At 47.0% G+C, this 13693-nt stretch overlaps 1 protein-coding gene across 2 annotated transcripts in view; it reads left to right on the top strand.

The window, feature by feature from the left end:
- LOC140909402 (uncharacterized) overlaps positions 1-13693 on the top strand; it is a 75951-nt gene that overhangs the window by 19747 nt on the left and 42511 nt on the right. For both annotated transcript variants that reach the window (XM_073338592.1, XM_073338591.1), the window contains exons 2-3: positions 2441-2519; positions 6338-6828. In XM_073338592.1, coding sequence (XP_073194693.1) covers positions 2441-2519; positions 6338-6828 — 570 coding nt within the window. The remainder of the gene's footprint in view (positions 1-2440; positions 2520-6337; positions 6829-13693) is intronic.

The raw sequence follows: 13693 nt of genomic DNA, 5'->3' as shown, positions 1-13693 counted from the left end.
GGTGAGAAGCAAATGTGAAGGGATGTAGGGAATACTTGCCAATGTCCACTTACATCAGACTGCAGGATGGTGGTTGGGTTGATACAGCTGCCGTGCCTGTGTTGGGTGCCAGCTGTAGACCTTCTCCACTCCTCTTATTTGTTTTTTCCACATATGGCCCCAGTGAAGTGAATTTTCTTCTTCACTGCTAGTCCTGCGTGAACCTGTTGGGCTGTGTCACTCCTGTGATATTTCCTGGGGACCAGTGGAGTATGAGAAGATGGATGTGTATCAACATCATGTGTGCATTCTAACTGGATCACCATGCAATTTAAAAGGCAGCCTATTAAAAACTTTTAAAGGAAGGATCTTTTCTCCCCCTCCCCCATACACAACTCATAATTAACCTGTGAGACTCATTGCCACAGGATACTGTTGAGGGCCAAGAGTCTAGCAGGATTCAGAAAAAGATGTTGATAATTAGATGAATAATAGGAACATGCAGTTATTTTAGGCATGATTAAAAATGTATGGGAGATAGAAAATTGTATGCTTTGGGCAACCACTAATTGCCTGGGATTACAAAGAAAATTCTACAGGCAGTTTATTCCAAAATTGTCCATTACGTGGGCTTTCTTGGGATTCTTGCATCTTCTTCTGAAACATCTGGTGCTGGCCACTAGCAGAGATGGGATACGGGCTAGCTGGATATCAGGTCTGAGCACTATGGTAATACCGATGTGTGCCACATTCAGCAGTGTTGCAGGCACAGCCTCCATAGGCGTATCAGCACATTTGGCAACACAATAGGTGTGTTTTCCCCAGCTATATGTGGAATGTTCAGCAGAATGTCAGATGTGTTCTATCTAGAATGGGACGCAAGCTGCGGCAATTTGATCCGGGGCTCTGCTTCAGTCCATCTCAGGCACAGGGGCCAGCCACCAAATTTAGATTAAAAAATTCCAAACAAACCCATACCCCTCATGTTAGTAGGTGCTTGGATATGGGGTTTTGGTTCAGGCTCATTGGTTGTCCAAATCCAGGTATATCTGGAATTGTCAGCAGCTTGAAATGTCTATTCCAAATATACCTAGAACATTTAGCACCAGTCAGAGTGGCTGCTAAATCAAGTCACTGCTAGTGGGGAAAGCCTAATGGTGGGGTGTTTGTGTGGGTTGAGTGGTGGCAGGTCATGTGCATTTGTGGGCGTGTGGTGGCATGGCACGTGTGCCTGTAGGAAAGGGGCATTGTGGGTGTTTTGGCTTTGGAGAAAAAGGTGTATATGCTGCATGGCCAAGTGTAAGGTCCTTTATGGAAGAGTCTATAGACCAGTGGTTCTCAAAGCCAGTCCACTGCTTGTTCAGGGAAAGCCCCTGGCGGGCCGGACTGGTTTGTTTACCTGCCGCGTCCGCAGGTTCGGCCGATCACGGCTCCCACTGCCCGCAGTTCGCCGCTCCAGGCCAATGGGGGCTGCGGGAAGTGGTGCGGGCCAAGGGACGTGCTGGCCACCCTTCCCGCAGCCCCCATTGGGTTGGAGTGGTGAACTGCGGCCAGTGGGAGCCGCAATCGGCCGAACCTGCGGACGCGGCAGGTAGACAAACCAGCCCAGCCTGCCAGGGGCTTTCCCTGAACAGACAGCGGACTGGCTTTGAGAACCACTGTTATAGAGCATAATAGCAAATGAGAACCTTTCTAAAGATCTTTTTCATCTGTCCTATAGGATTTAATTTGTTATAAAATTTTGGGAGGTGGTTCTAAAAGGCCTATAGAAAGAATCTTTCTGTCATATTCCATAGGCTTTTGAGAGTAAATTTTAGACAGCCCTACGACATTTCTATAGGATCTAATTTATATCATCCCTGGTAAATTTCACTGGACTCTTCCAGAAAGTGTGGCATGGCATGTATGTTCTTAGGTGGTTCATGTGTTCCTAGAAGGAGAGGGTGGGTGCGTACGTTGGGTGATTGGTGTAGGGCCATGTGTGTGGTTTGTAAGATGGTGTGGTTGTTGACAGGATGTGTGTGTGTTTGGGGGGGGAGTTGGTAGCAGCATGGTGTCTGTGTTGGTGGGGAGGAGTTGGGGAAGTGGGCGTACATGTGGGGTGGATGTGGAGACAGGTTGTGGTGGTTACAGGGTGTGTGTGTTTGGGGGGATTGGGAGGAGGAGATGTGTTTGTGTTACGGGAACATGGGGAGGTGAGGTGGAAGCAGGTGGTGTGCATTTGTACTGGGTTTCGGTAGCTGGGTACTTGTGGGTGGGGGTGGAGTTGAGGTTGGGAAGAAAGGAGGATGTTTACGCAGAGTGTCTGTATGGTGGCAGCGTGATTGTGGTTCATGGGGGTGAGTGGGTGTAGGGTATGAGTGGGAGAAGTTGGGGAAGTGGGTGTGGGCAGCAGCGGTGCAGGGGGCATCAGATGTTTAATACCAACAATGAAACCTTCCCTTTCTGACTTGTTGCCTAGATCTCCTATCCCCCAAGTGATGAGGAGGACAGTGACGACTCTGAGGGAGAGAACCAGGAGCTTGCTCAGATCGACAGAGGTAAAGGGACAAGGGAATCAAGAAGATAAATCAGGGCTGCCATGGTGGAAGTGCATTTTGCCTTGACCCTCTGCCCTGAAGGAGACCTGCCTTCCAGTTCATATTATCCCTCCTGCACCACAGCCAGTTCTACTGTCCTGCCCGCATCTCCCTAGTGGATGCTTTGCGTATGCTCCCATCTCCATGCACATCCTCCTTAGCTTGACAACCTTTGCTCAGGAAGCCCTATGGGACTGCTGGAATCAGCAGGGGTTGTAAACAGCAGCTCACAAGGGTATCAATAGAAAGGATTCTTTTTAAGCTCCCTGTACATGAACAGGTCCCAGCCAGTGTACAAGTACACAATTGGACTAATTTCAGTTGTTCTGTTCGAGTGGCTTTAAGCCAGTCTTGCACCCACAGATTCTGAGACCATGCATAGACCTTCTCAGTCCCTGGAGTAAGACAAAGCAGCCTTAAAGTCAATGGGACTACTCACATCAATGAAATTGTGCAAGTGTTTGCAGGACCAAGGCCGCAGTTCTGTAAGCTGTTCTCTAAGGGTTTGTCTGCACAGGGACCTACCTACTGCCTCTCGGGGAGGTGGAATAATGACAGCAATGGGAAAACCTCTCCCGTCGGCATTGGTAGTGTCTACACTGAAGTGCACAGTGGCGCAGTTGCAGTGGTGTGGCTGTGTACTGTAGGATTTCAAGTGTAGACAAAGCTCTTAATCCTCCTTTAAAAGGAGTGAAGAAAAAGTGAACTAATTCCTCTTTACTTCTGAATGAGGCTATCCACGTGGCAGGGTGGGGTTCATGCACTTTAACTTTACACCTTTAGTTAATTCAATTGAGAGTCCTTGTGGAGACAAGCCCTAAGTATCATTAACCTCCTGTTAAGGGCAGGGAAACAGTAGCTCAGGGAGGAGAAGGTCTCAGGGCAGGTCAATGGCAGAGCTTAGAACCCAGTCTTCTGTCTTCCAATCCAGAGCCCTATCTACTGGACAATGCTTTCTCTTCATAAGTTTCAGATAACAGACCTAGTTTTTATATAATATCATGTTACTCACAAAAAAGTACGTTAAAAGAACATGATTAATGTTGCCAAGTCTAGCTCTCAGAAGATAGGAAGTGCTAGAAGTAAGATTGCATGTGCTACATTAAATCAGTCCCCTTGGGGGTATGCATTATGAGACAGTTTTTAACTACATGAGCACATACTGTTTTCTTTCCACAGGACCCATTGCTCACTGAGTGCCCAGAATGTACAATGCTCACTGAAGGAGAGCTCTTCAATATTTTGGTTTCTCATCATTGTTGAGTGTTCATTATTTACTGCACACTCTTCAAACCTTGCTGTGAAGACACATGATTCATTTCCTCCTTGGTTTTTCTATGGTGCTCATCACAACAGTATCAGAGTGCTTCACAAAGAGTAATGAATTTATTTTCCCAACACACCTGTGCCCCATTTGAGATACATAATACTTGATTTTTCAGCGAACTTATCATTGGATAGCACTTTCTATGTCCAAAGCACAGCTCCCATTAACTTCAATTGCAGCTGTGATGATCACTCACTTCTGCAGATGAGATCCCAGGTTTTCAGGTCAGGCACCCAGAAGATGAGGAACACACAATTCATGGCCACCTGTGAAAAGTTTGGTTGAAGTGTTTTGCCCAGCACCACGTAAGAACTCTATGGCAAAAGCAGGGATAGAATCCAATTCTCTAGAATGGCATTCAACTGCCTACATCATGAGTTCACTCCTTCTCTTTGCATAATCCCCTGCCTCGGTCACTGCACACCTGATTCTGTTGAAGTGACTGGACCTGCACTCCACATATGAGGCAGGAGTTGTATAGGCCACAGTCTTCCTCTCCTTCGCTACGCAATCATGATTCATCTCCAGAGCATGGTCGATCCTGTGCACTGAATGAGGCAGGGTCCTGTGGAAAAAATAGTGTATGCTCATGTCATTGAGACCATCTCATAAGGCACACACCAAGGGGGCCGACTTAAAGAAACACAGGCAACCTTACTTCTGGTGCTGCTTGACTTTTGCGAGCTTGGCTTTGCAACCCTTCATATGGTTCTTTTAACTTAAGTTGTTTTGGGGGTGCCATTTCATAGGTTTTCTAAAAAGAAACGGAGAAAACAGAAATTCCATCATGTGGCATCAGATTAACACCCACGTGGGTCAGCAGCCGGGCGGAACCTTGAGATCCACCAGTGAGACCACTGCCACATGGGCTAACAAAGTAACGGGTAGCAGCTGTAGCAAGTTGCCGTCCCCTCTGTGGACCAGCGTGAGAGGGGGATGAGACATGTGGCCAGTGGGTTTCATAGATATTTGCTGACAGAAGAGGAATGTGAGACTCAGGAATCTTGGGTTCCATTCCAGGCTCTAGAAAGGATTCCAGACTCTTCTGCCCATTTCCTCCCAAACTTGACCCCTTCTACCCCATACAGTCCTGTCTCTTCCCCGCTCTGGCTCCTTGTCCCACCCCATTCTCCTCACCTAGCCAATCCCTCTCTCCAGTCCCCTGGCTTCTCATCCCCTCCAAGTCTGGCTGTCCAGCAAGTCTTAGTGTCATCCCTCCAGACTGCTTGTCCCGCTCCCTGCACCCCATCTCCTTCCCCACGCTTTTCCTTCTGCCGGCTCCATGTATCAATCTTCTTGCCCAACCATTCCCAGTTTCTTCTCCCAGAAACTCCCAGTCTTCTTGCCCAAATAGTACCAGTCTCCACTTCTCCCAGACTCCTTGTCCTCACTCCTTTCTGCTCCCCAACTCTGAGGTCTGGCTCTTGGCCGCTCTGCATTTGAACAAGCAACATCCATCTCCACACTGTCTGGACCCAGCAGGGGAGTCATTGAGAGCTCTCAGCTCCAGGGCATGGTCCACAGCAGCTGGAAGTGCAGGGGAAGTCTTGCTCAGCCTTCAACTGGAGCAGGCCCAGTGCAATGAAATCTCTGGAGAATTTAGCTGCAAAACTCTAGCAAGCCTCTGCTGAGCTTCTGTGAATTCATTTTTTTGGGGGAGGGAGTGTGCAAATCTGGGTGGATTTTTATGGGGAGGGCAAAAGGCACATGCCTGACATAAAGGGCTCCCCATGCCAAATTTTAACTCCCTGCTGTGCGAGGGCACTAGAGCTTCTCAAAGAAAAGGTCAGCAGAATTTTTTTAACACTGGCAAAACAAATGTGTTTTTCCCTAGCCTTGTTCTTGGAAACCAGTTGACCATTGTGGCTGAAGTTTTCTGGAAACATTCAGCCTGAGGTCGACGCCTGGCATAGAAAATTTTAGCACAAATGGTTAATGTTTGGCAAAGTTATAAGCCACTGAAAACAGGATCTAATAATGAAGTGTTCCGCAACTTTAATAATTGGAGGGGGGTTGGTAGTACATACGTAGCTCAAAAACACCACTTCAGCTGTTAGAATCTCAGGAAAATTCCTTTAAATAACACTACTTTTAAGTCCCATATCATCTCACAGAGTCAGCCACTGGAAGGCAACGTCATCCACTTGTTCACACACACAAAACCAGCACATTATATAGGGACCCAGCTTTTTAATAGATTCAGGTGCTGAAATAACTGGTGTGTCAATACGCTTGCTGTACAGTCTGTGTCCAACTGGTGGTTCTCCGGCTGGGGTCCAGTGAGCCAGCTTAAAGTTGAGCTGATCTGTGGACTTCCAGCCATATGCTAACGAGCAATTGAGGCGATTATTTGGAGGAGCAAGGAGGGGTGATCAGAAGCTAATGGGCCTGATTGTATAGCAGGTGTGATTCAGACCTGTTCTACCACTCACATTTCTCCTCCCTCCCTCAGAGAGAAGACGGAATTGCGCACTGACCCCTCTTGCGACCAATCAGCTCCAGAACCAGGAGAATCAATGCTGTAAGGTCCGGGCCCTTTTCCATGCTAGCCTGGATCGCCACAGCTCAGAAGAGGAATTGGAGCGCATCAACCGAGAGTTTGCCACCGAGAAGCGGAAGTGGTCTCAGGTCAGCAGGCTTTCTTGCTGCGGTGACAGCAACAACACGTCCTCCAGTGACGAGGAAGTGAAGAACTTGTGTGGCATGTCCTTCCGGCCCGTAGTGGAACAAGCCGATGGTCTGCATGCTAGCCCCAGCCCCGTGCTGTTCAGTGCCTCCCCTCCTAAGAGACTCCAGCCCCTGGTGCGGAACCCAGCCTCCAGGCCTCTGATATTCACAAGTGTTGGGGCCGGCTTTGAGCAAGTCATGCCTTGTAAGAGACACCGGCAAGGCTACGGGGACAAAGTCAGCAGACCCAGCCTTGACCTGGAAAAAATGCAGCAGGTAAGTCAGCTTCACACAGGAAAAGTCAGCAATTCACAGGGGAGAGGCAATGCTTGATTTAGTCCTCAATGGAGCACAGGGATCTGGTCTAACAGGCGATTATAACTGAACCCCGCTTGGTAATAGCGACCATAATATAATTACATTTAACATCCTTGTGGGGGCAGGAGGGAAACACCAAAGAACACCACCACAGCAGCATCTAACTTCAGAAAGGGGAACTGCAAAAAAATGAAAAGGCTAGTTACATGGAAATTAAAAGGAACAGTCACAAGAGTGAAATGCCTGCTAGCTTCATGGAAACTTTTAAAAAAACACCATAATAGAAGCTCAAATGAATTGTATACCCCAAATTAAAAAGAGGACCAAAAATGACACCATGGCTAAACAACAGAGTAAAAGAAGCGGTTAGAGGCGAAAAGGCATCCTTTAAAAATTGGAAGTCAAATCCTACTGAGGAAAATAGAAAGGAGCATAAACTTTGGCAAGTCAAGTGTAAACATATAATTAGGCAGGCCAAAAAAGAATTTGAGGCGCAACTAGCAAAAGACTCAAAAACTAAGCAAAAAATTTGTTAAGTACTTCCAGAAGCAGGAAGCTTAACAAACAACCAGTGGGGCCACTGGATGATTAAGATGCAAAAGGAGCACTTAAGGAAGACAAGGCCATTGCGGAGAAGCTAAATAAATTCTTTGCATTGGTCTTCACTGCAGAGGGTGTGAGGGAGATCTCCACACCAGAGCCATCTTTTTAAGTGACAGATCTGAGGAACTGTCCCTGATTAAGGTGTCAGTGGAGAAGATTTTGGAACAAATTGATAAATTAAACAGTAACGTCACCAGGACAAGATGGTGTTCACCCAAGAGTTCCGAAGGAACTCAAATATGAAATTGAAGAAATACTAACTGTGGTATGTAATCTATCACTTAAATCACCTTCTGTACCAGATGACTGGAGGATAGCTAATGTGATGCCAATTTTTAAAAATGGCTCCAGGGGCGATCCTGGCAATTACAGGCTGATAAATCTAACTTCACATGAAGTCAAGCAATGTACAGAGTTACTACCCCTACCTCAGCGGCAACCAGGCCAGTTGCATCATCAGTCCATCCCTCTTCTCCTCTCTAGAATTTTAGATCCGTGGCCAGCTAGGACTTCTTGTTTGAGGTAAAGGCTCCATTAGCTGTATTGACTCTGTGTGACACAGTTGAGCAGTCCTGATTTCCATCCATTAAGAGGGCGGAGGGGACAAAGCCACGCTAGCCAGTTCATTGTGCTATAGAGAGCCAGATTCAAGTCGGTTGACTTCAGTGGAGTTATAGCTACTATTTCCAGGTCTTAGGTTCACCCACAACGCTCAGTTATTCAGAGGCAGGGATTGTTGGTAGCCCAGTCTTGTTTTTAAGTCTCATTGTATGAATAAATGTAGTTCTGTAAATCAGACAATGTTGGATCCCTTTCTAAATGTTTTGGACTCTTGAGCCTACTTTTTCACTGACTCGTATGGGTTTTACTCAGGTGTAACTATTGACTTAAATGGCATTGCTCCTGATTTCACAATGTAGCAGGATCAAGACATATAAATCACTGGATCTTGCACTGACTCTTATTGAGTATAAATAAACTTGGTATTTATGGGCTGGATAGATGTCCTGCTTCTGGAAGGACTGGCTGTTCTGTTTCATGCCTGTTTGATCTGTCTCTTTCACTAGAATATTATTCCAGTGTTGAGTATCTGAACTCTCACTTTATTATTTGCTTTTCTTCCTACACTGATGTAGTGTCAAGTTTTTAAAATCCCACCAGGTGGAAAATGGGTGTCATATGCCTCTGGACATCTGGTGACCCTAGTGGAGTGCAGTAGGTTAAGGACAGAGCCTCTTATTTTAATTCTGAATTTCCTGCCTTCAGGCCTCTAACTCAGACTTTTCCTGCTCTGTTTTTTGCCTTGGTGTACTGAATTTAGCCTTGTTAACAAGGCCCCTTTTCAACTTGTGTGAGGGTCCCTCTAAAAGAAAGATCAAATTTGTTCTGTATCTTTAAAAAAAATACAGAACAAAGGGCCCCTTTTTCCATTGTCTCCAAGACATCATCACCCCTATCACAATAGCTGTCCCTCTCTATCATGGCTGGCATCATGTGCTCCATGAATGCATAATGCCCAGCCTCGTGATTTCAGCACATTACCCCCATCCGCCCACCTCTCTGCCCTGCTCAATGAGCAGTTAATGACAGAACATTCAGAGGGCCCAATTCTGTACTCCTGGTGCACCCAAAACTTCCACTGATGCCTACAGAAGTGTTAGCTGGGCAAGGAGCACAGATAAGGGCCCTGCATAGTTAGAGAAGAAAAAACAGAAGAGCCAGTGCTCAGCTGAGCAAAATGCGTCCGTTTCGGGAGGGGTGTGTGTGTATGGTTGGAGGGACTGGGACCCTTTCTTGGGACCTGACACATGTCTCTAATCTCAGAGTCAGGGGCATGAATTGGTTCTTCCCATGGTCACTGCGCAGCACCATGATTACGAGTGTGCGCTGGCAAAGGGTGAACTTCAAAAGGGTTGGAGGCTCCTTTGATTCAGCTTCCCAAACTGCTGAGGCTTTTCAGAACCCGTGAAGTGGAGCTGGGGAATCTTGCAGAAACAAGCTTCTTCCTGCTGCCAGTGAGGATGGAAGTTCCACTGGACAGGCCTTTTCCACAGTAGTTCCTCTCCGCTCGGATCACAGCATGAGAACTGGAGGAGGAGAGTAGGCCGGAATTATTTTGAACGTGATGTTTTTGTTTTTTTAATGAAATATTTTGCAAGTTGCCGTTTTAGAATTTTTTTGTGACTCTCTTCAAAGAAAATTTGATTGAGAACATTATTGACGCTTTTCATTTTCAGAAACCCCAGGTTTTGGTAAATGAAAAACTTCAATAATGGTTTTGATTTAAAAAAAAAGGGGTGGGGAGGAATAAAATGGGTCAGTCCATCTTGACACCTGCGAAATGGAAACAATTTTGAATTTTTTCACAAATTTATTTTTAAAAATATTGAACATAAGCTAACCAAACACTTGCAGACTTAGAGCTTCATGATCACAGCTCAGAAGGGCTGTCTGGCCTCTAATTTATGCCCTCGTTGGTTGCTACTTATGCCCAGTTCTGCAGGACAGACCCAGGTCCAGGGGAACTCCCTTGTGTTCTGAGGATTGGTCTAAAAGCACCAATGAAGGGTGGCTACTGCCAGAAAAATCCGTATAGAAGTAACATGATTGAGTGGACTGTTGAGGCCATGTCTACACTACAGCGACTCAGTTACGGCACCATACACTTCCTACAGCAATGGAAAGGGATTTTCCATCACTGTAGGAATTCCACCTCCATGAGCGGCAGTACCTACATTGACAGAAGCATTCTTCTATAAGCCTAACAGTGTATACAATGGAGTTTAGGTTGACATAGCTATGGTGCTCAAGGGTATTTATTTTTCATGTGCCTGAGTGCTGTAACTGTCAACCTGACTTTTAAATGTAGACCAGGCCTTAGTTTCCCCCACTCATTTCAGATTCACTTTGCTTCAGCTAAATCAATGATCTTGTGGATTAAGACACTTGGCTGGGACTTTGGAGATCGGATTTCTGTTCCTGCTCTGCCACAGACTTCCTGTTTGACCTTGGGCAAATCATGTAATTTTCCAGTGCCTCAATTCCCCATCCATAAAATGGGAATAACCTAATAACCCTTTCTTTGTCTGACTTGACTCTTTAGATCGCATGCTCTTCAGGGCAGAGACTGTCTCTTTTGATATGATATGCTTGTATAGCACTTGGTGCAATGAAGCCCTGGTCTCTGGATACTGGTGTAGTAATAATGAGTAGTAATAAAAATGGCCAGGAGTTGCAGATGCCACCTGAGCTTTGAACATCAAGCTGTTCCTTCTGCCTTGTTCATTATCTTTACTAATACACATTCAGCCAGCAGAATGTAGCTGATGCTTTTGTTTGATGCAAGGAGGAAAATAAGCTGGCTTGCTTTCCCCTGGCTGTACTGGGTCTGCACGGCCAGCAGTGGGTGCTGGAAGTTGGCAGGTAGGACTCAGACAGGCAGGGAGCAAAGATGTGGGGCTGAGCAAGAAGGAGCCTGTTTGTTTTGGTGGAGTGGGGACTGCATGGTTTAGAGGCAGAGGTGGGATGTTGAGTCCTTCGCTTCTATGTCAAACCCAGTCTAGGTTGAATAGTGACACAAAGTGGATCCAGACAGTTGCTTGGGTCTCTGTGAAATGAGATGGTGAGTCTCAGTCCTGTTCCCAGTGTCCAAAGAAATTGACACAATTGGCCACTCCCTGGCAGTCTCTGAAGAGAGGCCAAGGACTGGCTAGTTAAGCTATCTGGGGCAGGGACTATCTGTTTATTCTGTGTTTATACTATGTGATGGGGCAAGGCCAGATGACTAAAGTAAAGTAACGGGAGACAGATATATTAGCCACAGGCTAAACAAATCCCTGTTACCAGAATAAGCAAATGGCAGCTGCTCCAGGTCAATTAAGGCACCTGGGGGCAATTAAGATCTTTCCAGAAGGCAGGGAGGACAGCTAGGTTGATTGGGACACCTGAAGCCAATCGGGCTGGCTGAAACTAGTTAAAAACTGCTCAGTTAGTCAGGTGGGCACGCGTGTCAGGAGCTGTAGGCGGAAGTTGCACTGTTGGAGAAACTGAGTGGTACAAACCATATCAGGCACAAGGAAGAAGCTTGAGGAAGTAGAGCCTGCTGTGGGGAAGCAGCCCAGGGAATTGTACGCGTCCTGTTTCTAAAAAGTCAGCTACCATAGCTGATACTATTAGGGTCTCTGGGCTGAAGCCCAGAGTGGAGGGTGGGCCCGGGCTCCCCCCTTTGTCCCCCTGATTTACCACTGAGACTGGGAGACAACAGAGACTGTGCAAGGGAGGGTAGCTTCTCCTCACCTCCTTTTCTGGCTTATGATGAAAATGGCTCAGTAGGCTGTGACCCTTGCCTCTAGAGAGACAAGGGCTACGTGGAGGGTCACAGTGAGCCTCTGAGGCCAGCGAAATCTGCCAGGAAACACAGTACCCACGGAGACAAGGACAGAGCTTTGTCACAACAATGTCTAGCACAACAGGGTCCTGGGCCCTGATGGGGGGAGCTCCGAGATGCTACAAGAATACAAATAATGGACTTTGAGTCTGAATTCCCCTCTCTCCTCTGGAGGTATGGTGCCCCTGGTTCAGGACTGATACACATTTATGAAGTATAGTGTATGGGGGAAGCTTGCCCTGCTGCTTCTCACACCTTACCGGTCCTGTAGATAACCAGAGGACTCTGGCCTGGCCTCTCAGTCTAACCTAAACAGGTGGAGTTTTAAAAGAAAATCATTATGGGCAGGTGTCTGGCTATCACTTCCCAGCATTACATCACAGCGTGATGGTGCCGCATAGTGCCATAGCAACGAGCTTGGACAAGTGGCAGCCCCATTCCCTGCCATGCCTGGCTGCCACACAGTCTCTGCCTTTTGGAGCTGGCATGATGCGGTCAATAAACTTTCTTTGCTACTGCAAAGGATTAAAAAAATTTAGCCCAGAAGATCTTTTTCCATTCTTTCTTTTAATGGGGCTGAAATGCCCCGGCATACGCAGGCACACACAGCTCCAGTGAATAGCTGGTCCAGCTGCCATTTGATCATTGTCTTTGGGCAGCGTCCATGCCAGCTGCATGCATTTCAATGAGGGTTGTACATGTCCCTGAAAGGCTGGGGCTGCTGTTGGCCTGTGGGGTTGGGTGCGGTGTTTATTTGGAACTCCCAAACTCTGGGCAAGTCAGTGCACCTCAGTGCCTCAGTTTCTTCATATATCAAAGGGGATAATATCTAACTCCCAGAGGGTGATTTGGGGTGTAATTCATTCCTATTTGTAAAGTGCATTCCAATCCTCAGATGCAAGGGGCTATAGAAGAGGAAAACTTATCCGGTGTTTTCATTTGGAGCGTATCCTAAGGGAGAAATGGAGCTCCCCCTGTTGACTTTGTATCCTCTCTGGCGGGCGGACAAACCTTCAGTGTGTGAGCAAACCAAGCTGGGAGGAGGGCCTAGTGATATCATACCAAATGTGAAGGATCTGAGAAACTTCTGCTCCACTGACTACTCAAGGCAATCCTCTCCTCTGGACTTATCCACAAAATCCACCCTTTAGCTCCTTTGCTCCAGCTTCTGTATGGCTGCAGGTCACATTGCCATTCCTTTCTCCTGCTGACGAATACTGGCATTTCAGGTGGAATGAACCTGCCATGTGGGGCAGCATTGAAAGCTCACTTGGCCCTCATAACGGTCATATGAAGGAGCAGAGAAAGAGTGGGAAGCGTGTGCGTATGTATGCATGTGTCTGCCCCAGTGTGATGGGAATTCAGCACCCATTTAGCTCTGGTTGCTGAGCTGTAAACATGCAGCTGACTTCACTGCATTAAGTAAAAGGGGACTGCGGGATGGTGGTGATTTACAAATCCCCATGGCGGCTGGGGCTTGCCCTTGTCTGGTAAATGGAGACCGGAAAAGCAGCCTCTGGACAGAGAAGGCTCTAGAGGTCACCAGTCTGAATCAAGCCCAGGTTGTTAATGACTGAAAATTATTACCGTCTGCTGCAGAGGCCCTGCGAGCCCATTGGGGGCCCTAAGCAGGAGTATTTTTGTGCCTCTCCAACACATACTAAATAGTGAATGGGGGCCCCTTTGAGCTGCTCGGGATCCGGCCTAGACTATTGCTTAGAATGCTTATCTGCTGGCTCTTTTGAGCCCTTCGTCGCCTGCTTGATGGATCCTGCAAAACAGCTGCCACAGTTGGTGCTAACTTGCCACTACCTATTTTGCTCTTCTTTTGTG

The sequence above is a fragment of the Lepidochelys kempii genome, chromosome 3 (assembly GCF_965140285.1).
Source record: "Lepidochelys kempii isolate rLepKem1 chromosome 3, rLepKem1.hap1, whole genome shotgun sequence".
NCBI classification, from domain to species: domain Eukaryota; kingdom Metazoa; phylum Chordata; order Testudines; family Cheloniidae; genus Lepidochelys; species Lepidochelys kempii.
Note: the sequence above shows the minus strand (reverse complement) of the source record. Positions and strands in the feature narration are given on the sequence as shown.